This window comes from Phalangium opilio, unplaced genomic scaffold (assembly GCF_054372755.1).
Source record: "Phalangium opilio isolate 3A_F unplaced genomic scaffold, DU_Popi_V2 ptg000025l_1, whole genome shotgun sequence".
NCBI lineage: Eukaryota > Metazoa > Arthropoda > Arachnida > Opiliones > Phalangiidae > Phalangium > Phalangium opilio.
In genome coordinates this window covers 3,412,708-3,426,870 of record NW_028324156.1, presented here as the reverse complement: position 1 = coordinate 3,426,870, position 14,163 = coordinate 3,412,708, and the positions used below count along the sequence as shown (strand labels likewise).

General features: G+C 34.7%; 1 protein-coding gene and 4 long non-coding RNA genes across 7 annotated transcripts in view; 2 read left to right on the top strand and 3 right to left on the bottom strand.

Annotated features, from left to right (window-relative positions):
* Nucleotides 1-892: 892 nt before the first annotated feature.
* Nucleotides 893-5,786, bottom strand: LOC149691800 (uncharacterized). Its single transcript, XR_016383496.1, has 2 exons — nt 5,654-5,786; nt 893-2,001 (listed from the first exon to the last, which is right to left on the bottom strand). It is a non-coding gene; the product is annotated as an uncharacterized LOC149691800 (long non-coding RNA).
* Nucleotides 2,509-3,879, bottom strand: LOC149691801 (uncharacterized). Its single transcript, XR_016383493.1, has 2 exons — nt 3,163-3,879; nt 2,509-2,839 (listed from the first exon to the last, which is right to left on the bottom strand). It is a non-coding gene; the product is annotated as an uncharacterized LOC149691801 (long non-coding RNA).
* On the top strand, nt 4,210-7,265 carry LOC149691799 (uncharacterized). Its single transcript, XR_016383494.1, has 3 exons — nt 4,210-4,439; nt 4,775-4,971; nt 5,557-7,265. It is a non-coding gene; the product is annotated as an uncharacterized LOC149691799 (long non-coding RNA).
* Nucleotides 7,266-8,033: 768 nt separating this feature from the next.
* The window catches only part of LOC149691786 (uncharacterized), a 118,092-nt gene continuing 111,962 nt past the window's right edge, over nt 8,034-14,163 (bottom strand). Inside the window, exon 2 of the long non-coding RNA XR_016383495.1 lies at nt 8,034-9,979. This is a non-coding gene — a long non-coding RNA (uncharacterized LOC149691786). The remainder of the gene's footprint in view (nt 9,980-14,163) is intronic.
* Nucleotides 12,121-13,542, top strand: ND-B14.7 (NADH dehydrogenase (ubiquinone) B14.7 subunit). Of its 3 annotated transcripts, XM_089869228.1 has the most exons (6): nt 12,121-12,423; nt 12,501-12,580; nt 12,645-12,738; nt 12,832-12,927; nt 12,987-13,106; nt 13,232-13,542. In XM_089869228.1, exons 3-6 carry the CDS (start codon nt 12,654-12,656, stop codon nt 13,417-13,419), a joined length of 489 nt encoding a protein of 162 aa, XP_089725354.1. In that variant the 5' UTR covers nt 12,121-12,423; nt 12,501-12,580; nt 12,645-12,653; the 3' UTR covers nt 13,420-13,542. The 3 variants fall into 3 exon arrangements, with proteins under 3 accessions (XP_089725354.1, XP_089725353.1, XP_089725355.1); XM_089869227.1 differs by lacking the exon at nt 12,121-12,423 and having other exon boundaries at nt 12,485-12,580; XM_089869229.1 differs by lacking the exon at nt 12,121-12,423 and having other exon boundaries at nt 12,511-12,576.

The window sequence follows — 14,163 nt, the reverse complement described above, 5'->3', positions numbered from 1 at the left end:
ATTATTTAATTTTATTTATTCCATTGTACACTTATAAAGTATAAACAAAAGTATATAGATAAAAAAACAAAAAGTTTGCTTCGCTGAAACTTGCTCGCACCGCGTAATACGAGAAGCCCTCATTTATCTCATTGCCGTTAGGGGCGCTGTATACGTAGTTACGTATTTACTGACATCTAAAACATGATAAAATTCTGCTAGACACTCGTGTAAGCAAAATATAGTTCATAAATTGCCGCTAGGGGCGCTGTATACGTAGTTACGTATTTACTGACATCTAAAACATGATAAAATTCTGCTAGACATTCGTGTAAGCAAATTATAGTTCATAAATTGCCGCTAGGGGCGCTGTATACGTAGTTACGTATTTACTGACATCTAAAACATGATGAAATTCTGCTAGACATTCGTGTAAGCAAAGTATAGTTCATAAATTGCCGCTAGGGGCGCTGTATACGTAGTTACGTATTTACTGACATCTAATACACAAAAAAAATTTACATAGGCCTAACGGTGTGTTCTCTTATTTGAATTAGCGCCCACGTGACACTTCGAAGCGCCCCCAACGACGGAATTCACTATAAAACTCGGACGCCACTTGTCCAGTTCTCTTTTCTCTCTGCGCCGGCGACCAGTCAACATCGTTCCTTGATCAGCTCCTCGTCATGCTGACATTCGAAGGCAATATTGGATGGAAAGCCACGTTTTACACCGATGTTGTGACGTGACTCTAAGCTCTCCGCCATTGAATGTCCATTAGAACGTTGACATCGACGCGAAAGGTTAAGCCTAGTACGGTATGTGTGAAAGTCTTTCAATAATCCAAAGCCATCCAGCTAGCATTTTATTATTTTATTTAATCCTAGAGTTTACATTATTTAGGTAGAGTTAATTGTTAGTTAATTATGTTTATTTATTGAAAATTAACTACAATATGAAAAAATTTCCAGACGCGAAGTCAGTTAGACAAGGCTTAATTTAAACATCTTTAATCATGTACTTGGGCTCATATTAGGGGAAATTAAATTCCTTATTTATTATAAATAATAAACCTCGACTGTTTGCGAATTAGGTCTCATTTAACGGCGCGAAGCTAAAATAAGTCTCGTGTATGATTTAACGGGGCGAGATTAAGCTGTACTAGGCTAAACATTTAAAAATTTATCCGGGCCTGGCAATAATCTCTAAGCTTTTACTTTATGCCGGCATTTTAATTCAAGTTAATTTGAGCGCAAAAGTTAAAAATAAACTCGTTATTTTAAATATTTGAGATTTTAAAATTTCTTTATGGCGGTATTTAATTAAATAGTTTAAATAAATTAGGGTTAACTGATAATAAATTAGTGCAAATTAAGTCTTTTTAATAATCCTAAAATGAGCCGTGCACGCGAAGTTAAGGCTTGCGATTCTTAATTTCTTCTTATGGGAATATATTACTTAGCTTTAACTTAAATCATTTTAATCTATGATTCTGTTTCCGTAAATCTAATTTTGCTAGGACCTTAAAGCAGCCCTTTAATTCTGGTTTGGAAATGGCTTAATATTTAGAGCGATTCTTAAATTTTTCCTAAGGGATTATTTTAGTTTTTTTCTTAAATTATTTTAATCTAAGGTATTCTTTCCGTTAATTATTATTTTGCTAGGACCTTAAAGTAGCCCTTTAATTCCGATTTAGTAATGGCTTAATATTTAGTGTGATTTTATTTACGGAAATATCTAACGAAATATTCCATCAATAATTTACGGAAACATTACCATAGATTAAAATATTTTCTGTTAGGTCCCCTTTAATTCTTACTGGGCAATGACTTAATATTTGTTATAAATATATTTTCATTTTTAGATGTGACATATTTTCTTGGATACTCAGTTGCTGGTCATTCAGAGACGTTTTCTAGTAGATGATTTCAACCTTTGATAAACTCTGGAGTTCATCCGCTGTTAGAGACGCTCATTCCAGTTGACATCTTCCTTGGATTTGCGATACAAGATGTTTTCAACCTGATGTGGCCTTGCAACCATTCTCTACAATTAATGGCGATGAACATAACCGAATCTAGAAAAATTCAAATTTTTATTAGAATTATACTTGCAACTACTTAGTTTCTTTTTACGCGTTCAAACTTTAATTTACGTCACACTTTATATTATTTTTTGTTTAAAATTTTTGTAAAGACCTAATTTTTTTACTTTTTGTTCAATAAATTTCGCCTTAAACCACTTTTTTTGTTTTCTTAGAAATTATTTGATTAAGAGGGAAGGTTTGAATTTTTTAGCTCTAAACAGATAGCCTATTTTTGGGAACCCTATTTTAGGCTTCTTTTAGCTAATATGAAAAAAATTCTTTTAAAACAAAAAATAGGGAAAAATAAGCTTAAATTGTTTTAAAAAGTAAAAAAAGCCTAAAAAAGGGTCCCAAAAATACTACCCTAATACTACCCTAAGTCCAGACCCTAAAAAATTCAAGCCATCCCTCTTATCCAAACTATTTCAAGAAAACAAATAACGTGAGGCAAGGTAAAAATTTTTTATTGAGAAAAAAACAATTGAGGTGTTTACAAAAATTTTCAACAAAAAAATATTTAAAGTGTTCCATAAATTAAAATTTGACCGCGTAAAATTAAAAGGGGTAGGCTAGTTACCGATTAAATTTAAGAATAAAATTAAGTTCATTTGCGGAAAAGCTTCACGGTCCAATCAGTTTGAAGGCCTCGTGTTTCGAAAATCCAAGAAAGATAGCATCTGGAATGAGGGTCCTTAACATCGGATGAACTTCCAAGTCTACTTGAAAACGTCTCTTAATGACCAGCAACAGATCATCCAAGAAAATCATTCGCGTCTAAAAATTAAAATAAATTAATAAAATTTTAAAATAAATGCTACTTTAAGCCTAACAAAATAATAATTTACCGAAATAATCCCATACATTTAAATACTTAGCGAAATTCTGGCGGTATATTGCTAAGAATTTTTTTTAATAATCTAAGCTAAATTTCTTAAGCCTTGTTCAAATGTCTTAACCTCGTGGTCGTGGTTTATTTAAATTTAAAATTATTATTTAATAGACTGAATTTACGTAAATAATAATAATTAACTGCCTGTTTCATTAAAACTACTGAATTTATTATAACAATAAGCTATAATTATTATTAAAAGGCTTACATTTGCTGCGCATTAAGAAGTTTGTCCATTCCAACATGGCCTTGCTAAATTGATTCCAAAAGAACATTCAATGGCGGATAAGTGCTCTAGATTCTGGATTTATTCCTTGACGGCGAAAAGAAAAATGGCTGATCGTCGGCGAAAGTCCTGATTTCCAAGAGCAGCGCATCAAACGATCTTGACTCCACGATGCCAATCGAAGAAAGAAATTTCGGGCGCTTACTTTTTTTTTTTTTTTTTTTGGAGGTTTCAATGCGAAGTGGGTCTAAGGACCGCGGCAAGGATGTGAATATTCAGGTTTCATTATGTGTGTAAGCAGGGGAAGGAAATGAGGTTTACTTGGGAGGTGACGGACGGGGTGTGGGGGTCAAGTCACCTCCGGCGGACACGGGGCAGTCGGCACCTATAGGGTAGGATCGCCGACATGTGTCTTATTCCCTCAAACTTTGCCGCCCAGAAGCTTGGCTTACAGGAGTGCGCCACACTCCCGGCTCGGGCGCTTACTCTAGAACAAAAGTCTCTCCCGCAAGGTTTACGTCCTCAAGACGGTAAAAGCAGACGACACTAATTAAGGTAATACCGTTTTTCCGTTGGTCTATTCCATGGAGTAATTTTCTTGGAGCGAGAAGGAAAATTTCTTTGAAGTTCCATAAAATTTGGTGTCTCCTTCAAAATTGCTCCATACCTTCCATTGTCGTTTTCCATGGAGTAATTTTTATGGAGCGAAAATGAAAGACTCCCTAAAATTCCATAAAATTTGGTGTCTCCTACAATATTGCTCCATACCTTCCAATGTCCTTTTCCATGGAGTAATTTCATTGGAGCGAAAATAAAACTTTCCCTAAAATTCCATAAAATTTGTCTGTTTCCTTCCGTCTGCCAATATTGCAGAAAACAGACAAATTTTATGGAATTTTAAGGAAACCTTTATTTTCGCTCCAGGAAAATTACTCCATGGAATAGGCCAACGGAAAAACGGTATTACCTTAATTAGTGTCGTCTGCTTTTAACGTCTTGAGGACGTAAACCTTGCGCGAGAGAAATTTGTTCTTGAGTAACCGGCCGAAATTTCTTTCTTCGATTGGCATCGTGGAGTCAAGATCGTTTCCTGCTCAGCTCTTGGAAATCAGGACTTTCGCCGACGATCAGCCATTTTTCTTTTCCCCGTCAAGGAATAAATCCAGAATCTAGAGCTCTTTTCCGCCATTGAATGTTCTTTTGGAATCGATTTAGAGAGGCCATGTTGGAATGAAAAAACTTGTTAATGCGCAGTAAATGTAAGCCTTTTTTAAATAGCTTATTGTTTTAATAAATTAAGTAGTTTTAATGAAACAGGCAGTTAATTATTATTATTTACGTAAATTCAGTCTATTAAATAATTTTAATTTTAAATAAACCACGACCACGAGGTTAAAACATTTGAACAAGGCTTAAGAAATTTAGCTTAGATTATTAAAAAAAATTTCTTAGCAATATATCGCCAGAATTTCGCTAATTATTTAAATGTATGGGATTATTTCGGTAAATTATAATTTTTTTAGGCTTAAAGTAGCATTTATTTTAAAATTAGGCATTGCCTTAATATTTGTTATTAATTTATTTTAATTTTTAGACGCGGATGATTTTCTTGGATGATCTGTTGCTGGTCATTAAGAGACGTTTTCAAGTAGACTTGGAAGTTCATCCGATGTTAAGGACCCTCATTCCAGATGCTATCTTTCTTGGATTTTCGAAACACGAGGCCTTCAAACTGATTGGACCGTGAAGCTTTTCCGCAAATGAACTTAATTTTATTCTTAAATTTAATCGGTAACTAGCCTACCCCTTTTAATTTTACGCGGTCAAATTTTAATTTATGGAACACTTTAAATATTTTTTTGTTGAAAATTTTTGTAAACACCTCAATTGTTTTTTTCTCATTAAAAAATTTTTACCTTGCCTCACGTTATTTGTTTTCTTGAAATAGTTTGGATAAGAGGGATGGCTTGAATGTTTTAGGGTCTGGACTTAGGGTAGTATTTTTGGGACCCTTTTTTAGGCTTTTTAAAACAATTTAAGCTTATTTTAGCTTATTTTTTTCGTTTTAATAGAATTTTTTTCATATTAGCTAAAAGAAGCTTAAAAGAGGGTCCCCAAAAAATAGGCTCCCCAAAAAATAGGCTATCTGTTTAGAGCTAAAAAATTCAAACCTTCCCTCTTAATCAAATAATTTCTAAGAAAACAAAAAAAGTGGTTTAAGGTGAAATTTATTGAACAAAAAGTAAAAAAATTAGGTCTTTACAAAAATTTTAAACAAAAAATAATATAAAGTGTGACGTAAATTAAAGTTTGAACGCGTAAAAAGAAACTAAGTAGTTGCAAGTATAATTCTAATAAAAATTTGAATTTTTCTAGATTCGGTTATGTTCATCGCCAGTAATTGTAGAGAATGGTTGCAAGGCCACATCAGGTTGAAAACATCTTGTATCGCAAATCCAAGGAAGATGTCAACTGGAATGAGCGTCTCTAACAGCGGATGAACTCCTGAGTTTATCAAAGGTTGAAATCATCTACTAGAAAACGTCTCTGAATGACCAGCAACTGAGTATCCAAGAAAATATGTCACATCTAAAAATGAAAATATATTTATAACAAATATTAAGTCATTGCCCAGTAAGAATTAAAGGGGTCCTAACAAAAAATATTTTAATCTATGGTAATGTTTCCGTAAATTATTGATGGAATATTTCGTTAGATATTTCCGTAAATAAAATCACACTAAATATTAAGCCATTACTAAATCGGAATTAAAGGGCTACTTTAAGGTCCTAGCAAAATAATAATTAACGGAAAGAATACCTTAGATTAAAATAATTTAAGAAAAAAAAACTAAAATATTCCCTTAGGAAAAATTTAAGAATCGCACTAAATATTAAGCCATTTCCAAACCAGAATTAAAGGGCTGCTTTAAGGTCCTAGCAAAATTATGATTTACGGAAACAGAATCATAGATTAAAATGATTTAAGTTAAAGCTAAGTAATATATTCCCATAAGAAGAAATTAAGAATCGCAAGCCTTAACTTCGCGTGCACGGCTCATTTTAGGATTATTAAAAGGACTTAATTTGCACTAATTTATTATCAGTTAACCCTAATTTATTTAAACTATTTAATTAAATACCGCCATAAAGAAATTTTAAAATCTCAAATATTTAAAATAACGAGTTTATTTTTAACTTTTGCGCTCAAATTAACTTGAATTAAAATGCCGGCATAAAGTAAAAGCTTAGAGATTATTGCTAAGCCCGGATAAATTTTTAAATGTTTAGCCTGGTACAGCTTAATCTCGCCCCGTTAAATCATACACGAGACTTATTTTAGCTTCGCGCCGTTAAATGAGACCTAATTCGCAAACAGTCGAGGTTTATTATTTATAATAAATAAGGAATTTAATTTCCCCTAATATGAGCCCAAGTACATGATTAAAGATGTTCTAAATTAAGCCTTGTCTAACTGACCTCGCGTCTGGAAATTTTTTCATATTGTAGTTAATTTTCAATAAATAAACAAAATTAACTAACAATTAACTCTACCTAAATAATGTAAACTCTAGGATTAAATAAAATAATAAAATGCTAGCTGGATGGCTTTGGATTATTGAAAGACTTTCACACATACCGTACTAGGCTTAACCTTTCGCGTCGATGTCAACGTTCTAATGGACATTCAATGGCGGAGAGCTTAGAGTCACGTCACAACATCGGTGTAAAACGTGGCTTTCCATCCAATATTGCCTTCGAATGTCAGCATGACGAGGAGCTGATCAAGGAACGATGTTGACTGGTCGCCGGCGCAGAGAGAAAAGAGAACTGGACAAGTGGCGTCCGAGTTTTATAGTGAATTCCGTCGTTGGGGGCGCTTCGAAGTGTCACGTGGGCGCTAATTCAAATAAGAGAACACACCGTTAGGCCTATGTAAATTTTTTTTGTGTATTAGATGTCAGTAAATACGTAACTACGTATACAGCGCCCCTAGCGGCAATTTATGAACTATACTTTGCTTACACGAATGTCTAGCAGAATTTCATCATGTTTTAGATGTCAGTAAATACGTAACTACGTATACAGCGCCCCTAGCGGCAATTTATGAACTATATATTTTGCTTACACGAAAGTCTAATAAAATTTTATCATGTTTTAGATGTCAGTAAATACGTGACTACGTATACAGCACCCCTAGTGGCAAATGTGTCAATGCTTAATTATCCGTTCATAACTAGTAAAATAATATTAACTCGTAACCCCTAAGTTACCCATAATCCCAATCCCGTTTAAAATCGCTAGCGACTTTTTAGTGAGTAGCCCCTCGATGATTACTCGTAATCCAGACGCAACCATTAATCCCTATCCTTTTTTAAAGCATCAATAAAATCACCAATGAAAGAAAATTTTCATTAGTGAATAGCCCCTCGACCCCTTTTAAATTCATACATATGCCTGTAACTTTATTGAGAAGAAAAGCGATAAGAAATGAGATTCATTAAATTGACGAACAATTATTTAATTTTATTTATTCCATTGTACACTTATAAAGTATAAACAAAAGTATATAGACATACATTACTCGTAATCCAGACGCAACCATTAATCCCCATCCTTTTTAAATCACCAATGAATCCCTATCCTTTTTTAAAGCGTAAATAAAAGTCTGCGATAAAAGAAAATTTTCATTAGTGAATAGCCCCTCGACGCGCTGCCTTTAACAGTGCTAAAGTGATTACCGGGAACCTCTAATTAACCCATATTCCCAATCCATTTTTATCTAATTAATCCATTTTAAAATCCTATATATGCCTGTAACTTAACTGACAAGAAAAGGAATAAAAAATGAGATTCATTAAATCGACGAACAATTTATTTATTCTATAGTACATTTATGAAGTATAAACAAAAGTATATAGATATAAAAACAAAAAGTGAACTTCGTTGAAACTTGCTCGCGTCGTGTGATATGAGAAGGCCTCCTTTATCACTGAATGGCGTTGACCCCGTTCCCTCTGCTTGGCACTGGGAAGAAGACGTCAATAGGCTCATAATGCAGCAGATGCTTGCATGATGCTTGTATCTGTGGAAAATAGCTATAGGTATTATCCTCCTTGGTAATATTACGCTACCAGTTTTAGCTTCAAGATTGTACAACCTAGGTCCTAAATGTCCATTCTCTGAGAAAAAGCTAGGGAATATCAAACATATTTTTTAACTGTGGAATAACGCAGAGATTTCTAACTAATATCATAACTTTTATAGAATATTTTAGCCCATACACAATAAAACAGCTTAGACACACAATAAAACAGCATAAAACACAATAAAACAGCATAAATACAATAAAACAGCTTAAAACACAATAAGACAGCATAAAACAAAATAAAATAGCAAAGAACACCATAAACCACAGTAAAACGACATAAAAACACAATAACACAACATAAACACATTAAAACAGCATAAATACACGTTAAACAGCATAAACACACATTAAACAGCATGAAAAGACAATAAAAAAGCAAAAAAAAAAAAACAATAAAACAGTTTAAAATACAATAAAACAGAATAAAAACACAATAAAACAGCATAAAAACACAATAAAACAGCATAAAAACAAAGTAAAACAGCATAACACACAATAAAAAAAGCATAGAACACAATAAAACAGCATAAAACACATGTTAAACAGCATAAAACACATGTTAAACAGCATAAAAACACAATAAAACTGAATAAAACACAATAAAACAGCATAAAACACAATAGAACAGCATAAAACACAAAAAACAGCATAAAACACAATAAAACAGCATAAATACAATAAAACAGCATAAAATACAATAAGACAGCATAAAACCAAATAAAATAGCAAAGAACACCATAAAACAGCAAAGAACACCATAAACCACAATAAAACGACATAAAAACACAATATCACAACATAGAACACATTAAAACAGCATAAAACACAATTAAACAGCATAAATACACATTAAAAAGCATAAATACACATTAAACAGCATAAATACACATTAAACAGCATAAACACACATTAAACAGCATGTAAACACAAAAAAAAGCAAAAAACAATAAAATACAATAAAACAGCTTAAACACACAATAAATAGCATAAAACGCAATAAAACAGCATAAAAACAAAATAGAACAGCATAAAACACAATAAAAAAGCATAGAACACAATAAAACTGCATAAAACACAATAAAACAGCATAAAAACACAATAAAACAGCATAAAACACAATAAAACAGCATAAATCACAATAAAACAGCTTAGACACACAATAAAACAGCACAAAACACAATAAAACAGCATAAAACACAATAAGATAGCATAAAAAAAAATAAATTAGCAAAGAACACCATAAACCACAATAAGATAGCATAAAAAAAAATAAATTAGCAAAGAACACCATAAACCACAATAAAACAGCATAAAAACACAACAAAACAGCATAAAAACACAACAAAACTGCATAAAACACAATAAAACAGGATAAATCACAATAAAACAGCATAAAACACAAGAAAACAGCATAAAACACAATAAGACAGCATAAAACAAAATAAAAAAGCATAAACACAATAAAACAGCATAAAAACACAATAGTGTGCTACCGCGAAGCTGGGGGGGAGGAAACTGTGACGTCAATTTTGGGTCCTGAATTTGTATTGCCCAAGCTGACGACGTCTCGCGACTGCCAATATGGTCGCCTGAAAATAAGGTAAGAGATAAGAGCATGTGACGTCACTACAAAGTTCGTGGTAACACACTATAGAGTAGTGGCGGACTGTCGGTAGAGAGGGGAGTAGACTGTTTATCCCTCCCTCTAGGCGCGCTTTTGTAAGAGGGGATACTGAACGCGCCTGGTAGGGGGATGACACTGAGCTAAGAGATAGAATTATGTCAGTTCTACGTATGCAAACGTCATACCCTTCTATCTCTTAGCTAAATGTCATCCCCCTACCAGGCGCGTACAGTATCCCCTCTTACAAAAGCGCGTCTAGAGGGAGGGATACACAGTCTACTCCCCCCTCTACCGACACTACTCTATGGTATGACGTTTGCATAGCAGAACTGACATTACTCTATACAACGTGCAGTAGTTTGTAGGCTATACACGTATCTGAAACTAAGGCGTAGAGGTCCGTGCACTCGAGCTAAAAAAAACTCGCGGATATTATAAATCCTGACGTTTTTTGTCTCTTGTCAGCATGCACAAGACAAAGTTACAAAGAGACCTAGGTTTGCACGTGCTGACAACTGATGCCTTAACAGAGTATATACAGAATAAGCTGTCGTTCGTGATAGGGAGTTGCCCATCCTATAGCGTGAAAACAGATTTCTTCACGCGCATTCTTTATCCATGCTCACACGCTCATCTCAGCCATGAACGCTGGATCTCTAAAGGGACCGGAAAACGCCCGCCTTCCACTGTACAAACCGAGTCCTCTCTAGCATAGCGTCGGGGGAAGGGATGGGGGTTGTGAATTTGGGAACACTCAAGGCCATTCGGTCTTTTGTGATTCTGAATAAACCTATTGAAAAGAAATTTAAACGACCTTGGCCGTACCCATAGATATAGTAAAACTATAAAGGGTCTAGATCCACTTCGCTGGCTTAGGCTTAACGAAAAAACGCGGAAGGGGCAACGAGCAGACAGCCGCTATTTTCTGGGGGTAGCCGTATAAAACGCCATCTATCGGAGACAAATTAGCGGCCAAAATTGGAACTATCATAAAGCCTGGTTCCCACTTGACGAAAAAAAGCACGCGAAATGTGTATTCGCCGGCGTTCCCACTTAGCGCGAAATTTGAAGAGATCGCGCGCGAGATTTTCTTTCACGTTAAGCCTAATTATTTTCTTGCGGATTAAAAATGGAAAACCTAAACAAAATAAATAATGAAAATGGCCTTTGTTTAAATTTAACGTTTCAAAAATGTCTTTCGGGAAATGAGAGGTGACCACGAGTTTCTTCAGGTAAAGAAATATTGAATTATCAGAACTTTAATTTAGATTCTATCAATGTAGTTTTCACTTATATATTGTAACCGATGTTCCCCCATTGTGTATTTGTGTTGTGCTAAAACATAAAACAGTAGTAGGCTTAAAATAAAACTTAAGTGATCGACAAAAGAAAGGAGGCATTACAAAATTCTGAATCTGGGTTTTGATTGGTTGCTTTTAGGGCGAATTTGTTTCCCCTTTTCGCCTCGACTAAAAAAATAGAACAAGTCGCTCAGTTCCGCGAATACGATTTTTTGCCGGCGAATATCAAAAATTCGCTCAATTTTATCGCGCTGATCATTTCGCGTTGAAATTTCGCCCTATTTTCGCCAAGTGGGAACCAGGCTTAAGGCGAGCTAAGCCTTGGTCATGGCCATAATGTAGAAGTAGATTTGGAAATGGAGTAATGGCATCTCCGAGGGTTTGACTTATTATGCCCTATAGGGAGTTAACATAGAGTGCCACTCATCCTTATGATAGTTCCAATTTTGGCCCCTAATTTGTCCCCGATAGATGGCGTTTTATACGGCTACCCCCAGAAAATAGCGGCTGTCTGCTCGTTGCCCCTTCCGCGTCGACCTCCCATTGAATTGTGTATCTACCCTTTTAACATATCTATGGCCGTACCCGTTTTTTTTATTTATTTTTATACAAAGCAAACGTGCTATAGAGAAAAATCTATTCCGTTTACCAGTCCCTTTAGAGATCCAGCGTTCATGGTGCTTTCATCTTCCACACACTCTGCCTTCCGTTCGGATTACGAGATGGCACTACCCACCACAGACATATTCTACACACACTTGTCCTCAACGGGATTCGGACGCTCAGCCGTTTTACCAACTGCGCCACTCAATACACACGCACATTCATCTCAGCTCTCAATCACACCATGGCCAACTTAGATTACCGGCCATGATCACACACACTCTTTCTGCCTTCCGTTTATTATTATTATTTATTATTTATTTCGCACCCAAAAGTTACTATAATAATAATAATAATAATAATAAGTTTATTGACGGGTAAAAAGAAAGCCAGAGGCTTATTGTGGCCCGACTCAGGTACAAACAAATTAGAAAAAAGTAATAATAATAATAATAATAATAATAAGAACGGAGCAAATGAATTAAAAAACCACAGATGCAGAAGAGCCTATTTAAGATGGTTACCCGGACGTACAATACAAATATTGAAAACAATAAATATCAAGTATACAAGAATATTTTTTTATATTTTTGTATACTTGATATTTATTGTTTTCAAAAGGAAATTTTAACAATTTTTAGAAAGTCAAGTTTTGGATTACGAGATGGCACTACCCTACAGGCCTTGATTAACGTAGGCAAGGAGTAGAAGAAGAGGGTAGGTAAGTATACCTTTTTTTCTAAATTTTGATCAATATTATTAAATTTAAAACTATTACGGTACAGCAGTCAACAATGACATATAGGTACTATGATTCTCCCGAAGGGAAAGATTGCGTCTTTAAAACATGGTATTTAACCAAGCTCGGTACCTTAGCGGGTAAGTTTCGACCAAGGCTTATGGGAAAACTTCATGGATCAAAGAAGGTCAAAGATTCAAAGAAAGATGTTAATTTTAATTTATCAATTTAAGGCTCTGGCGTTGCTATTATTGATGTATTATTTCTGAGTCATCCCCAAGGACCAGTCGCTTTGGTTGGAAGATTGGGCTATGTGGCTTCACCATTTGGTTAGTTTGCGACTGATTAATGACTTTTAGATAAGTTTCGCTAATCCCAATCACTACAGTATTGTCAGCGGCGACATTTGGTGCCATTACGTGCATTTCTAATCAAATTAGAAAGAAAGATGATGTGGCAAACTATATTATCGGAGGAGCATGCGCTGGAGCTGTATTTGGAGCTAAATGTAACTTTCATAAATTTTTATTGGGCGAGATATTTTTGTTTACGTAAAAATCTGGACTGTAAACAAAATGTTCTCGCCTATTGAATTTAAGATATTAAATTGTCATACCTTTATAACTTATATAGTTAAAAGTATGGCCATTGCTTCAGTTTGTGCGGGGGCATTCGCGGCAGCTGGTGCAGTTAAGAAGTTAGCTGTCCAAGAAAATTACACTTTTTTGCCCAAAGCAATACAGGATCAAGGAGATCTTTACTCCGCTACTAGGGACTACACTGGAAATTTTGTCAAAGATGTTCCACGCTATAAAGATTGAAGCTCAGAATTTAATTTCCAGTGTTAAAAATAAATAATGTTTACGTGTACAGATAGATAAACAATGTAATTTAACTTTTTGTTTTTTAGGGTTTTGAAGAAAATAAAATTAATTTCAAAACCACTTTCTGTTAATTTTGAAAATATAAATAAAATTTAGACTACTACCGTCGCTTCTGACAGCACTCTATAGTGTGTTACCACGAACTTTGTAGTGACGTCACATGCTCTTATCTCTTACCTTATTTTCAGGCGACCATATTGGCAGTCGCGAGACGTCGTCAGCTTGGGCAATACAAATTCGGGACCCAATATTGACGTCACAGTTTTTCCCCCCTAGCTTTGTGGTAGCACACTATAGCCCCTTTAGTAATTTTTGAAAAATAAACAGGGCTGTGTGGGCCCAGATTTTTGGGTGTCGGGTCCTCAGGTCCTGCAAAATCCCCAAAATTAGCTTTCAGGTCCAATTCGGGTCTTTGTTTTTCCTTACAGTCCAATTAAAAGCTAGATTTCAAAGCTGAGCCATTATCATAGTGTAATTCATTAAACAATATCAATTAATAAGTTAACTTGTTACTAATTAAACTTTTTAATTATGAAAGGCAGAAGTCTGAAGTATTGAAACATGCTCGGTAACGTCAGACTTGGCGGGCATTGGCAAAGGCTTAAAATTGGGACTCGGTACCCGTTTGGGTCCTAACAAATATGTTTAGAGTCGGGTCAAAGGCTTAAAATTGGGACTCGG

What these genes read in the sequence shown, in the direction of transcription:
- ND-B14.7 (XM_089869228.1), top strand. Translation starts at nt 12,654, where the DNA reads ATGACATATAGGTACTATGATTCTCCCGAAGGGAAAGATTGCGTCTTT. An exon ending in CTATGTGGCTTCACCATTTG is followed by an intron (nt 12,928 to 12,986) that starts GTTAGTTTGCGA and finishes CAATCACTACAG; the next exon opens with TATTGTCAGCGGCGACATTT. An exon ending in AGCTGTATTTGGAGCTAAAT is followed by an intron (nt 13,107 to 13,231) that starts GTAACTTTCATA and finishes TAACTTATATAG; the next exon opens with TTAAAAGTATGGCCATTGCT.